Source organism: Mirounga angustirostris, unplaced genomic scaffold, assembly GCF_029215605.1.
Source record: "Mirounga angustirostris isolate CCGP_5_RB_7025 unplaced genomic scaffold, mMirAng1.0.hap1 SCAF_9, whole genome shotgun sequence".
NCBI lineage: Eukaryota > Metazoa > Chordata > Mammalia > Carnivora > Phocidae > Mirounga > Mirounga angustirostris.
In genome coordinates, this window is record NW_026991717.1 from 48,478,410 (window position 1) to 48,492,527 (window position 14,118).

The following is a 14,118-nucleotide window of genomic DNA, read 5'->3' on the forward strand; positions in this document are numbered from 1 at the left end:
AACGGTTTTACTAATATATGTCTTTTATTTATAATTGTATTTAACATAGAGAAAAATTTTTAAGTGCTCTTATTTTCAGAAAAGAAGGAAATACATGCCTGTATTGATTTCTTTAGCACATTTATTGAATCTACTGTTTATTTTCATGCATTTTACTTTTCCCTAAAATATTTTAAAGGTCATTTACAAATCTGTATTAGTTTAAATTTACATTTTAATTATTTTAAGCATGCAGAAAAGAACTGTTTCATATTTTCCATTGTAAATATAAAATAAAGTATTCAATAATTATTTTGTTTTCAAGATTAAAAAATGAAGCTCCCACTAAGGAACAAGAACCTGTGTCTGAGGTAAATTTTGTTTTACTTGTACCTTAAAAGCTTATATATTTGAAAGTATTACTGGTTTAATTTTTTAAACATTTCAATTCATTGTGTATAATAACAATTATTGGCATGTTATCAGGAAAAAAATTGAGATTTGTTTGTTGTCATTAGATATAAAAATATCTAACCCTAAGCAAAATTCTAAGGTGTTTTTGTTTTTACAAAAGCATCATATATTTCACTTGCCTGTTATTTAGTTCAACTAGTGAGTTAATGGAGATAAATTTATGATTTAAAAATCCTGAAATCAATAAATGTCAAACAGTTGACGCATTGGAAAATTAATCTTTCCAGATGATTTTATTTTCTGGGACTGTCAGAAAGGTTTAACTAATACTTAAAATAGAAATATTCTGGGGTCTCCGGGTGGCTCTGTTGGTTAAGCATCTGATGCTTGATTTCTGTTCAGGTCATGATCTCATGGATCATGAGATTGAGCCCCATATAGAGCTCCTCACTCAACAGGGAGTCTGCTTGAGAGTCTCTCCCTCTGTCCGTCCCCCCACTTGCACGCTTTCTCTAAGATAAAAAAATAAATGAATCGTTTTTAAAAAAGGAATCTTTTGAATATATATTAAATGTTTTTAGCTGTCTTAAACAGGCACTCTGGATAAAATACTTGGGGTTATCCTATAAATGTTATTTACTGGGCAGTCTAATGGATGTATGTAGAAATAGTTTTGTTCAAGTACATGTTTTCTTGATGTCAGTTTTTTTAATATTACAAAATATTCCATATCTCTTTCTGAGTGTATTGAAGTGAAGCAGGTTCAGATTTATCTTTTGAACAGCATTTCCATATTGAACAATGAATAAGTGAAACCTAGGCAGAACTTAGCCACCTTCTTCCAAGCAGCTTTCTTTTATACCACAGAAAGTTTTCTTTTGTTTAAAAGGTTTTTAATGACAAATAAGTTTAATAGAGATGGGATATTTTGGTTATATGATTTTTTTTTTTTAAGATTTTATTTATTTCTTTGAGAGAGAGCAAGAGTGAGAGCACGAGCAGGGGGAGGGGAAGGGGTAGAAGGAGAGGGAAAGCAGACTCCCTGCTGAGCAGGGAGCCCTACCTGGGACTTGATGTGCAGCTCAATCCCATCATGACCCCAGCCAAAGGCAGACACTTAACTGACTGAGCCACCCAGGCACCCCAGTTATGTGATTATTCTTGAATAAGTTCTGGTAGTTTGTGGTTTTTAACATTGAATTTATCTATATAGACTTGTTTGTACTATTCCCTTAAACTTTTAATGTCTTAGGGTCTGGAGTGATAATTCTCTCATTCATTCCTGATGTTAATAGTTTGTGGGTTCTTTTTTCCTATTGTTGTCATATGTTTTACTTTTACATAGGTTATAAAGACAGAATACAGAGTTGCTGTTTTTGCTTTAGATAGTTATTTTTTAGAGCAGTTAAAAACTTTAAAAAATAATTTTATATTCAAGTTTGTTTTTATCATGTCCAGTGCTCTTCATTTCCTTGTTAGCTCTCCATTTCTGTCTAGTATCACATTCCTTATGCCTAAACAACTCCCTTTGATATATTTTATGTTGCAGATCTACTGGTAATTAATTCTTCTATGCCTTTTTTATTTAAAAATATATTTTTCATTATTGAAAGATATTTTTTGGTGAGTGTAGAATTCTGGGTTGACAGTTTTATTTTCTTTCAGCAGTTTAAAGAAGTCATTTTATTGTCTCTTGGTTTTCATATTTTCTGACAAAATGTCTTACTGTAATTTTGATCTTTGTTTCATATATATATATATATGTATATATATATATATATATATATATAATGTGTCGAATTTTTTGGTTGCCCTCAAGATTTTATCTTTATTTTATTATATCTATAGTTCTCATCAGTTTGAGCAAGATGTAGCTAAGTCTGGTTTGTTCATATGTTTACTTATATGTTTATCTATTTGTTTATTTATTTGGGGTATTTATCCTGATTGGTGTTCTCTGAGCTGTCCTGTATCTTCTACTTCTGGGATTCCAATTTCCTAAATACTACACCATTTGATGTTAGCCCCTGTTCTTAGATGCCCTGTTTTAATCTCCACCCTACCCCACACACACTTTTTTAGTGTTTCATTTTGGGTAATTTCTCTCTGTTGACCTATCTTCAATTTTACTGATTCATTTTTTTCATTTGTGTCAGGTCTGCTGATGAGCCCATTAAAGGGCTCATTTTTCATCCCTGTCCTTGTGGTTATTGTTTTTTTTTTCCTAGCATTTGCATTGATTCTTACAGTTTCTGACCCTCTGCTAAAATTACCATTCTGGTCATGCATGTTGTCCTTTTTTCACCAAAACATATTAATAATAGTAATTTAAAATTTTCTGTCTGGTAGTTCCAGTAGTAGGATCATATCTGAGTCTCATTCTGCTGATTGCTTTGTCTCCTGACAGTCCATTTTCCCCCCTTGCTTTTTTGTTATATAATGTTTGGTTGAAAGCAAGAAATTACAAGTAGGACTGAGATAAATAGTATTTATATCTAAAAATGGGCACACCATTTCTTATGTTAGGTCATTACTATGGGATTTTGTTTCACCTACTAGTGAGTTGAGCTGAGTTTTGGCTTTATTGTTGCTATGGTTACCCTTAATGTACTACCAGCTTCAATTCCTGTAGTATTTTCTTTGTGCTGAGGGTGGGAGTTATGTTGCTGGGGGATTTTTCCCTCAGTGTTCTTGTTTCATACTCAGCTTTATTTCTCCCTGTGAGACTGAGCTTTAGAAGGTGTGTCTTTCTATATATACTCTTGCCTTTCTTCCATTAGTACTGTTGTTGCTTGTTATTTAGTGTTTGCTAGCCTGGAAGTGGATGGTGGGGAGTGGGTGATGTTCTCTGTTCTGGTTTAGCCTCACTCTTAAGCTGGCTCTGTGTTTTGGGTCTTGAGAGTGGGATTTTTTCTTCCGTCCCCTAGTCACGGTTAGTCCCTGTGCCCTAGGGGCAATAGGGTTTGCCTCTCTTCTTTCCAAATACGTAAAGGCACGAACATTAAGAAAATTTATGAATCCATAATTTCATCACATCATCTACTGATTCTTTTCTGATACATTCATAATTGACTAGGATAAATCATCAAACTCTTATACTTTCCTTTGAATGCCCTATTTCATCTGTGTCAAATGAAGCCACCTTTCTTACAAAAACCATTCTTAAGTTTAGTTTTTGTTAAAAGAAAAAAACCTTACACTAAAAATTTAGCAAGCCATAAGTAGAGTTAAAGGAAGACATATGGAATGGGAGGCCACATAGAATAATCTTGGTCCAGGTGTTTCTTTCAAGAATATATGTGGGGCGCCTGGGTGGCTCAGTCGTTAAGCGTCTGCCTTCGGCTCAGGTCATAATCCCAGGATCCTGGGATCAAGCCCCGCATCGGGCTCCCTGCTCCGCGGGAAGCCTGCTTCTCCCTCTCCCACTCCCCTGGCTTGTGTTCCCTCTCTCGCTGTGTCTCTCTTTCTGTGTCAAATAAATAAAATCTTTAAAAAAAAAAAAAGAATATATGTGATGTAGATAGTTCTTTGAATAGATGCAGGTATTTATTTTAGGCATACCTCTGATAGGATGGATAGCTTGATCAGATGCATTGTATTGGAATCAATATTATCATGCCCAGATAATATTTTCCTGGTATCACTCTTTTTCATTTCTATAGTTTTACATTTTCTCTTTGAAAATTAATTCCTTTCATATACTAGATTATAGTTGGAATCCATACGATTTAGTGGCTTCTAACATAGCCTCTGCCCTGCTACTATGTGTATTCTATACACTGCAACAATCTATTCCTATTGTTCCCTAACTAAATATATACCATGAATCTTCCCCTCCAATTTCAGGGATAGTGGAATTTCATTATAACGTAGGTAGGGACTAAGAGAGAGGAGTCAGGTACAGATGCCTTTCCTTTTTTTTTTTTTTTTAAGTTTTAATTTAAATTCCAGTTAGTTAACATACAATGTAATATTAGTTTCAGGTGTACAAGATAGTGATTCAACACGTCCAAATAACAGCCGGTGCTCATCACAGCAAGTGCACTCCCTAATCCCCATCACCTATTTTACCCATCCCTCCACCCACCTCCACTCTGGTAACCATCAATTTGTTCTCTCTCATTAAGAATCTATTTCTTGGTTTGCTTCTCTTCCCCACCCCCCCTTTGGTCATTTCTTTTGTTGACTAAATTCTACATATGAGTGAAATGATATGGTATTTGTCTTTCTTGGACTGACTTATTTTGCTTAGAATAATACTCTCTAGCTCCACTGGGGCTGTTTCCATTATTTGGCTACTATAGATAATGCTGCTATAAACATTAGGGTACATGTATCCCTTTGAATTAGCATTTTGTATTCTTTGGGTAGATACCTCATAATGCAGTTGCTCGATCATAGGGTAGTTCTACTTTTACCTTTTCGAGGAACCTCCATACTGTTCTCCAGAGTGGCTGCACAAGTCTGCATTCCCACCAATAGTGCAAGAGGATTCCCATTTTTCCACATCCTTGCCACAGCTGTTGTTTCTTGTGTTGTTGATTTTAGCCATTCTGATAGGCATACGTGATATTTCATAATGGTTTTGATTTGTATTTCCCTGATGATAAGTGATGTTGAGTATCTTTTCATATGTCTGCTGGCCATCTGTATGTCTTCTCTGGAGAAATGTCTATTCATGTCCTCTGCCCCTTTCTGAATTGGATTTTTAATTTTTTGAGTGTTGAGTTTGATAAGTTCTTTATAGATTTTGGATACTAACCCTTTATCTGATATGTCATTTGCAAATATCTTCTTCCATTCCATAGGTTGCCTTTTAGCTTTGTTGATTGTTTCCTTTGCTGGGCAGAATCTCTTTATTTTGATGAAGTCCCAATAGTTTATTTTTGCTTTTGTTTCCCTTGCCTCAGGAGACATCTCTAGAGAGAAGTTGCTATGGCCAATGTCAAAGGGCTTGCTGCCTGTGTTCTCCTCTAGGATTTTAATGGTTTCCTATCTCACATTTAGGTCTTTCATCCATTTTGAATTTATTTTTGTGTATGATGCAAGGTGGTCCAATTTCATTCTTCTGCATCTTGCTGTCCAGCTTTCCCAACACCATTTGTTGAAGAGACTGTCTTTTTTCCAGTGGATATTCTTTCCTGCTTTGTTGAAAATTAATTGACCATATAGTTGTGGGTTCATTTCTTGGTTTTCTATTCTCTCCCATTGATCTATGGCACTCATCTCTCCATACTGTTTTGAAAACTGCAGCTTTGTAATATGGCTTGAAATTCAGAATTATGATGCCTTCAGCTTTGCTTCTTTTTTTCAAGATAGCTTTGGCTGTTCAGGGTCTTTTGTGGTTCCATACAAATTTTAGGATTGTTTGTTCTAGCTCTCTGAAAAATGCTATCAGTATTTTGATAGGGATTACATTAAATCCATAGATTGCTTTGAGTAGTATGGACTTTTTAAAAATATTTGTTTTTCTAATCCATGAGCATGGCATGTCTTTCCATTTCTTTGTGTCATCTTCAATTTCTTTCATTGCAGTTTTATAGTTTTCAGAGTACAGATTTTTTTACCTCTTTGGTTAGGTTTATCCCTAGATATGTTACTATTTTTGGTGCAGTTATAAGTGGGATTGATTACTTGTTTTGTCACTGTTTCTGGAGATTTTCTCTGATCCTTTGTTGCCTTTGTTACTTTTAGTCTTTCCACTCAAAGAGTCACCTTTAGTATGTCTTGCAGGGCTGGATTAGTGGTCACGATCTCCTTTAGTTTTTTTTGTCTTGGAATCTCTTTCTCTGTCTTTCTGTTTTGAATGATAGCCTTGCTGGATAGAGTATTCTTGGCTGCAGAGTTTTTGCATTCAGCACTTTGAGTATATCATGTCACTCCCTTCTGTCTTGCCAAGTTTTTGTTGAGAAATCTCCAGCTAGCCTTGTGGGTCTTCCTTTGTAAGTTAAGAACTTCTTTTGTCTTGCTGCTTTTAAGATTTTTTCTTTATCACCATATTTTTCAAATTTAATTACCATATGTCTTGGTACTGGCCTGCTTTTGTTGATTTTGATAGGAGTTCTCCATGCTTCCTGGATGTGGATGTCTGTTTCCTTCCCTGGAATAGGGAAGTTTTCAGCTATTATTTCCTCAAATAAATTTTCTGCCCCCTTTTTTCTCTCTCCTTCTTTTGGGACTCCTATAATACAAATGTTGTTATGTTTGATAGAGTCATTGAGTTCCCTGAGTCCATTCTCATGTCATGTAATTCTTCTTTCTCTCTCTTGTTCAGCTTCATTATTTTCCATTATTTTGTCTTCTTTGTCACTGATTCATTCCTCTGCTTCTTCTAGCCTGCTGTTCCTTGCATCAAGCCTGTTTCCAATCTCATTTATTGTATTCTTCATCTCTGAGTGATTCTTTTTTAACTCTTTTATCTGTGTGGTAAGAGTCTCCCTGATATCTTCTATTCTTTTCTCAGGCCCAGTGATTATCCTAATGATTGTTGCTTTAAATTCTCCATCAGGCATGTTATTTATATCTGTTTCACCTAGATCTTTGGCTGTGGCCTTATCTTGTTCTTTGATTTGGGACAAATTCCTCTGTCTTAACATTTATCTAATTCTCCTGGTATGTAATTTTCTGTTGTTTGTAGTCATTGTTGTTTTATATTTTTCATACAAATGTTTATACCTATTTGATTGTTAAATGTTTATTATGTTTGTATGTATTAATTAAAAATACTGAAAATGTATACCAAAAAAAATTTTTTTTAAATATGGCATCTAAAAAGTCAAGTGGCGCATTGTTCAGAAGATGAAAAACACATGCAAAAACTGATCAGAATTATAGGGCACTGTAATAAGTTGGCTGGAAAAACAAAATTTTCCAGCTACTGAAAATTATGAAGTCTTTAATATTGACACTATTAGAATAGAATTACTATGAAATTCAGAGTTAAAGACTTCTCTCTGAATTGTGGGGAAAAGATAAAGAAAATGAAATGTTAGAAGTCTCAGAAGCTAGTGAATATAAGCATGAGCAAAAAATAAGATGTCTTTTGAAATTTAATTCTTAATTGTGGCCATCTATTTCTAATATAATAAAAATGCTTTTAATAGAGCACGGGCCTATCCAAGGACAAGATGCAGTTTTAGGTATTTATTTTACATGATGGGCCAATTTTAAAAGATGGGTCTTAAAAAAAAAAGGTCTAGTTTGAGTTGATTCATTGTGACTGGCTCATTTATACCAGAGAATCCTTATTTTTGTTTTTCATGCATACTTTTTAGCAATAATACAAAATAATTAAATTTTTGTAACTCAAAAAGTGCTTTCGAAGATTGGAAAAATTTGAAAAGAATTTGTGATCACAAAAATTCCATATTTCATTTTGATGCTTTTTAAAAATGGAAGTATTTTTAAATGTATATTCAAACTGATAGTTTAATAGATGATGCTTTACAGAGTGTGATAAAATAAGTATCATGATTTTAAATATGTGTTTTATATGAAAATTATTTCTCTCTCGGAGGATCATAGGAAACTATTGGGAATCCAAATGTTGGAATGTTTCTGAATTCACTTGAACTTATAGGAACTTATAATCATATAACTAATCATTAAAAGGATTCTGTGTTTTATTTGTCTAGTAAAATTTTTTAAAAATATATATTCTATTAGCAAATCATGTTGAATCTGAAGTACTGTGGAGAATAAAAGAAGCAAAATACATTTCCTTACTCTTTGTAAACCAGATATAATCTATTATGAGTAAATGTGTCTGATTCTTAGTTATATTTACATTAAGAATAATATTGTAAGGGGAGAGTTTTATTTGACTTGATTGAAACAAAAGAAAAAACTGGACAGCTATATCTCAATAAAGCTGATTTTGTTTTAAAGAAAAAGTAGATATGGTCTGGCTTATGAAATTATTAATAAGTTAGAAAGAGATTACATTTATATAAAAATTGTCCTGCCCAGGAGTATGATAATGGGACAGATATGGCAGATGTATACAAGGGTGTACAAGCCAATATTTTTCCCAAAAAATAATTATGCCAAATTTGTGCCTTGCTCAGTTCATAATCATAATATAAAAAAATGCCTTATCTGTGAATTCAAATATGATTATCTTTTTTAGTATTGTAGAAAGGATATATATTTTGGGAGTGGGGTAATTCAACAAGCAGATGGAATATTCCTATTTTAAAAACAAATTAAAATCATATACAGATATAGGCATCAAGATTAAATGCACTTGAGACATTTTGCATACAAATTGAAAAGATGTTTATCAAATATGAAAAGGTATAATATCAAATGTCAAAATTATGTTGAACTTGAAAGCATCTTGGTACAAACGTACTAGATTTTTACACAGATTATCTGTATGGGATGATATTTTGAACAAAGTGGCAAAAGTTAATAAAACTCTACAATCAGAAAAATGACCATAAATAAAGCTGTATGCTTAATAAAAGGCCTGTCCCTTTGCTTACAACAAATGAAAGAAAGTAATTTTTAAAATATGTTCAGTGAATATAAAACTTGAGCAAGAGATGTAAATATTCACATGAATTTCAAAATTAGACAAAAAAATTAGAAATGCATGAATCAATGTGAGAATATTGATAATTATAGGGAAAGTGCTTATTGAATAGACATTAAGATTATAAATGTGCTAACTTCATATTTGAAATATACATATGAAAAATTAAATGAAATATCTTCAGATTTTGAATTTTTAGGCCAGAAAAAAGTTATTTTTTATAAATGACATTGATTTACAAAAAGCAGCCACTGACTCCGTTCTTAAATATCCTAACAAGTTAAGTTCTATAGAAATTTCATGTAAAATAGGTTATCACAATATCAACAAATTGTAATATTAAATTAAGAATTGTATTTGGGTCCTCTAAAACTGATTAGCAAAATGTTAATCAAAATATGAAAACAATACTAGCCACAGTAGCATCCTGTAAAAGATGTTTCAGTAAGCTGAAGTTAGTTTTAAATTATTTAAAATCATCACTTGGTCAAGAGAAATTGGTAAACATGACAATTTGCTTATTTGAAAACAAGATAGGGAAAGAACTAGATTTGAAAATATTGATGTGTATGTTTACCTTAAAGCCAGTAAAGTGAAATAATAAATTCTGGTTTTGGTAGAAGTGTTTAAACTTAAGTTACTTTTGTGAGTTCAATACACCTACTTTTCACCTTTTCAACTGATGCTTTAGGGAAAAAAAAAAATTCTGGGATTTTAGGGAAATGACAGAGTAGAAAGCACCAGGAATCTATCTTCCAGCTAGACAACAGTTGTATTGGAAGAATCTGTCTGATGTAACTACAGGCATACCTCACAGGTATTGCAGGTTTGGTTCCAGACCACTGCAACAAAGCAAATACTGCAATAAAGCAAGTCAAATGAATTTTTTGGTTTCCCAGTGCATATAAAAGTTATGTTTACACTGTACTTATAGTCCATTAAGTATGCAATAACATTGCATCTAAAAGAACAATGTACATAACCTTTATTAAAATTACTCTGTTGCCAAAAAATGCTAACCATCATCAGAGCTTTTAGCAAGTAATAATATTTTTGCTGGTAAAGGGTCTTGCTTCCATGTTGATGGATACTGGCTGATTAATAGAACTTTTTTCAAAATTGGAGTCAGTCCTCTTAAACGTTGCCACTGCTTTATCAATGAGGTTTATTTAATATTCTGAATCTTTTGTTGTCATTTCAACAGTCTTTACAGCATCTTCACCAGGAATAGATTCCATCTCAAGAAACCACTTTTTTGTTCATCCATAAGAAGCAACTCCTCCAGCATTAGTTTTATCATGAGATTGCAGCAATTCAGTCACATCTTCAGGCTCCACTTCTAATTCTAGTTCTCTTGCTATTTCCACCACACCTGCAGTTACTTCTTCTTCCACTGAAGTCTTGAACCCCAAGTCATCCATCAGGCTTGGAATCAACTTCTTCCAAACTCCCATTCATGTTGATATTTTGAACTCTTCCCATGAATCATGGATGTTTTAATGGCATCTAGAATGATGAATCCTTTCCAAAAGGTTTTCAGTTGACTTTGCACAGATCCATCAGAAGAATCACTTGTATAAGCAGCCATAATCTTATGAATGTATTTCTTAAATAATAAGACTTCAAAGTTGAAATTACTCCTTGGTCCAGGGCTGTAGGATGGATGCTGTGTTAGCAGCCATGAAAACATCGTTAACTTTATTGTACATCTCCATTAGAGCTCTTGGGTGACAGGTACATTGTCAATGAGCAGTAATATTTTGAAAGGAATCTTTTTTTTTTTCTGAGCAGTAGGTCACAACAGTGGGCTCAAAACATTCGGTAAACTATGTAGTAAACAGATATGCTGTCATCCAGGCTTGGATGGCACCAAGGTTGCCATAAATCTTCAACTTGTAAAATAAAATGCAGTATCTGTGATGTGCAATAAAATGGAATATTCCTGTATTTTGGAATTCTATAGTCTGTTGAATGCCTGCAACTTCCACAGGAGAAGTCTTGGGCAGTATGTTGCAATTAGTATCGGTCAATTTAAGCACTCAGCACAGTAGCAGCTACCCATCCCCTACCCTCAGCCACATGGCAGACAGCTGTGCACATGTTCCTGGAGCAGCTTGCACACAGCTTATGGCACCAGAGTGCCAAAAAGGATACTGGCCTCCAGATATTGAGGATCTGTGCTGTTGTATCTAATTGATGCTTCTCACCACAACATTCCACAGAAGTGGGCACACATTGAGGTTACACCTCTCCTCATTGTTGCAAGCCCCTCTCTTTATAACTGAAGTGACTTCCAGGGGATGTAAAGGTACAGTGACCTTTGATTCCCCTTAATTTTTTTGCTTTTTCCCCTTTCAGGAGCCTGACATTAAAGATTAGGACATTCAGAGACCATCACATATATGGGTTAAATTAGAAAGTGGTTGTACTTACCCAGAAAAATCTCAGAATAGATCTGAGAAGACCTGAGGTTTATATCTCATGTTGATCCCAGGAACAGAGACAGCCTAAAACAATCAAAAGAAACAAAAACAATAACAAAAACAGCAGACACTGGGAAGGGGGATAATCTGATTTCCAAAGTTACTACATTATTAGTTTCAAATGTCCAGTGTTCAACAACAACAACAAAAATCACAAGACATACAAAGAAACAGGCAAGTATGGCCCATTCAAAGGAAAAAACTCAATAGAAACTGGGTCCTGAAAAAGACCTAATGGCAGATATACTAGATAAAGATTTTTTAAAAATCTATCATAAAGATGCCCAATGAGTAAAAGGAATATGTGGGGAAAGTCAAGAAAACAGTATATTAACAAAATGGAAATATTAAAGAGAGAAAAGCTGAAAAGAAACCAAAAAGACATCCTGAGAAGTATATTAACTGAAAATGAAAAATTCATTAGGGGGACCCAAAGGCAGATCTGAGCAGACAGAAGAAAGAATCAGCAAACTTGGAAGACATGACAGTGGAAAGCATTGAGTCTGAGGAACAGAAAAGAAATAGGTTGAGGAAAAGTGAACAGAGCCCAAGGCAGTTGGGGCCCATCATTAAGCAGACCAATATTAAGGGCGTCCCAGAGAATATTTGACAGAGACAAAGACAAAGACATAAAGAAATAATGACTGAAAACTTCCCAAATTTGATGAAACACATGAATGTAAACATCAAGAAGCACAGTGAATTCCAAGTAAGATGATTAAAGAGACCCACTCTGAGACACATTATAATCAAACTCTCAAAGGACAAAGAATCTTCAGAGCAGCAAGAGGGAAGCAAATCATCACATGCAAGGGATCCTCAATAAGATTATCAACATGTTTCTCATCAGAAACTTTGGAAGCCAAAAGGCTGTGGACCAATATATTGAAAGGGCTAAAAGAAAAAACTCAATAATTTTATATATGTTAAAACTATCCTTCAAGGGACACCTAGGTGGCTCAGTCGGTTAAGCATCTGCCTTCGGCTCAGATCATGATCCCAGGGTCCTGGGATCGAGTCCCACATCAGGCTCCTTACTCAGCAGGGAGTCTGCTTCTCCCTCTGCCTGCTGCTACCCCTGCTTGTGCTCACTCTCTCTCTCTGACAAATCTTTAAAAAATTAAAAAACAAACTATCCTTCAAAAGTGAGATATTCTGACATAAAACCTAAGAGAGTTTGTGACCACTAGATCGGCCCTGCAAGAAATGCTCAAGGAAGTCCTGTATAGTGAAATGAAAGGACAGTACACAGTGACTCAAAGATATATGGAAAAATAAATATCTCAATAAAGGTAAGTACATGGACAATTATAAAAGCTAGTATTATTGTAACAATGTAACTTTTTTTGTTTTCTACATGAATTAAGAGATAAATTCATTAAAAGAAAAAATATTAGTATAAAATCTAGCATTACTATAACTTTGATTTCTAACTCCAAATCTTGTTTTCTACATGATTTAGGAAACTAATGCCTTTAAAATAATTATTAATTTCTGGGTACACGGTTTATAAAGATGTAATTTTGTAACAACAGCCAAAAGGGGTGGGGATGGAGCTGTAAAGGAGCAGAGTTTTTGTTATTGAATTTAAACTGGTATAAAATCAAATTAGAGGGTGACAACCTTGGAATGTTAAATGTAATTCCCGTGGTAACCACACACAAAAAAATAACTATACACAAAGGAAATGAAAAAAGAATTTAAACATTTCATCACAATCAACTAAACAAACAGTAGTGGAAGAAATGAGTACCAAAAAAGTTATAAGGATATAAAAACACAATGACAGATATAAGTCCTTCCTTTTCAGTAATTAATTTAAATATAAATGGATTAAACTCTCCAATTGTAAGACAGATGTTGGCAAAATGGATAAAAACACAGGATCCTACTGCATGCAGTCTATGGGAGACTCACTTGAGCTCTAAAGACACAAGTTAGGGACTTCTGGGTAGCTAGGTCGGTTAAGTGTCTGCCTTCAGCTCAGGTCATGATTCCAGGGTCCTGGGATCAAGTCCTGATCGGATTCCTTGCTCAGAGGGGAGTTTGTTTCTCCCTTTGCCTGCCGCTCCCCATGTTTGTGCTGTCTCTTTCTCTCTCTGACAAATAAGTAAATAAAATCTTAAAAAAAATAATAAAAAAATAAAGACACAAGTTAAAATGAAAGGAAAAAAAGATACTCCATGCAAATAATAATCAAAAGAGAACATGGGTATCTTTACTAATATCAGACAAAATAGACTAAATGAAAAAAGGTTACAAGAAAAAAGGACATTATATATTAATAAAAGGTTAAATACAGCAAGAAGATATAGCAATTATAAATGTTTATGTAACTATTGACAAATCACCAAAATATATGAAGCAAAAACTGACAGAATTGAAGAATTGACTCTTCTATAATAACAGTTGGAGTCTTTAATAACCCACTTAAAATGTATAGAACAATCAGATGTAAGTAAGGAACTAGAAGACTTAGTAAGCCAACTAGATTTGGCAGACACTTAGAGCTAGATTTAACTCTACCTGGAAACAGCAATTAGTCAAGAAAAAGAAACAAAAAGCAACCAAATTGGAAAAAAGAAAGTAAAATTACTCTGTTTATGTAGAAACCCAGAAGAGTCCACCAAAAAAAAAAAAAAAACAAACCCTGTTAGAACTAATAAATGAATTCAGCAAAGTAGTAGAATACAAAGTCAACACACA

At 33.8% G+C, this 14,118-nt stretch overlaps 1 protein-coding gene across 15 annotated transcripts in view; it reads left to right on the top strand.

Annotated features, from left to right (window-relative positions):
• ZNF280D (zinc finger protein 280D) overlaps positions 1-14,118 on the top strand; it is a 303,349-nt gene that overhangs the window by 279,164 nt on the left and 10,067 nt on the right. For 14 of the 15 annotated variants that reach the window (XM_054513529.2, XM_054513531.2, XM_045900008.3 and 11 more), the window contains one exon: positions 305-350. In XM_054513529.2, coding sequence (XP_054369504.1) covers positions 305-350 — 46 coding nt within the window. Of the gene's footprint in view, positions 1-304; positions 351-10,133; positions 12,705-14,118 lie in introns of all 15 variants that reach the window. The other variant, XR_010405014.1, reaches the window with a different exon arrangement.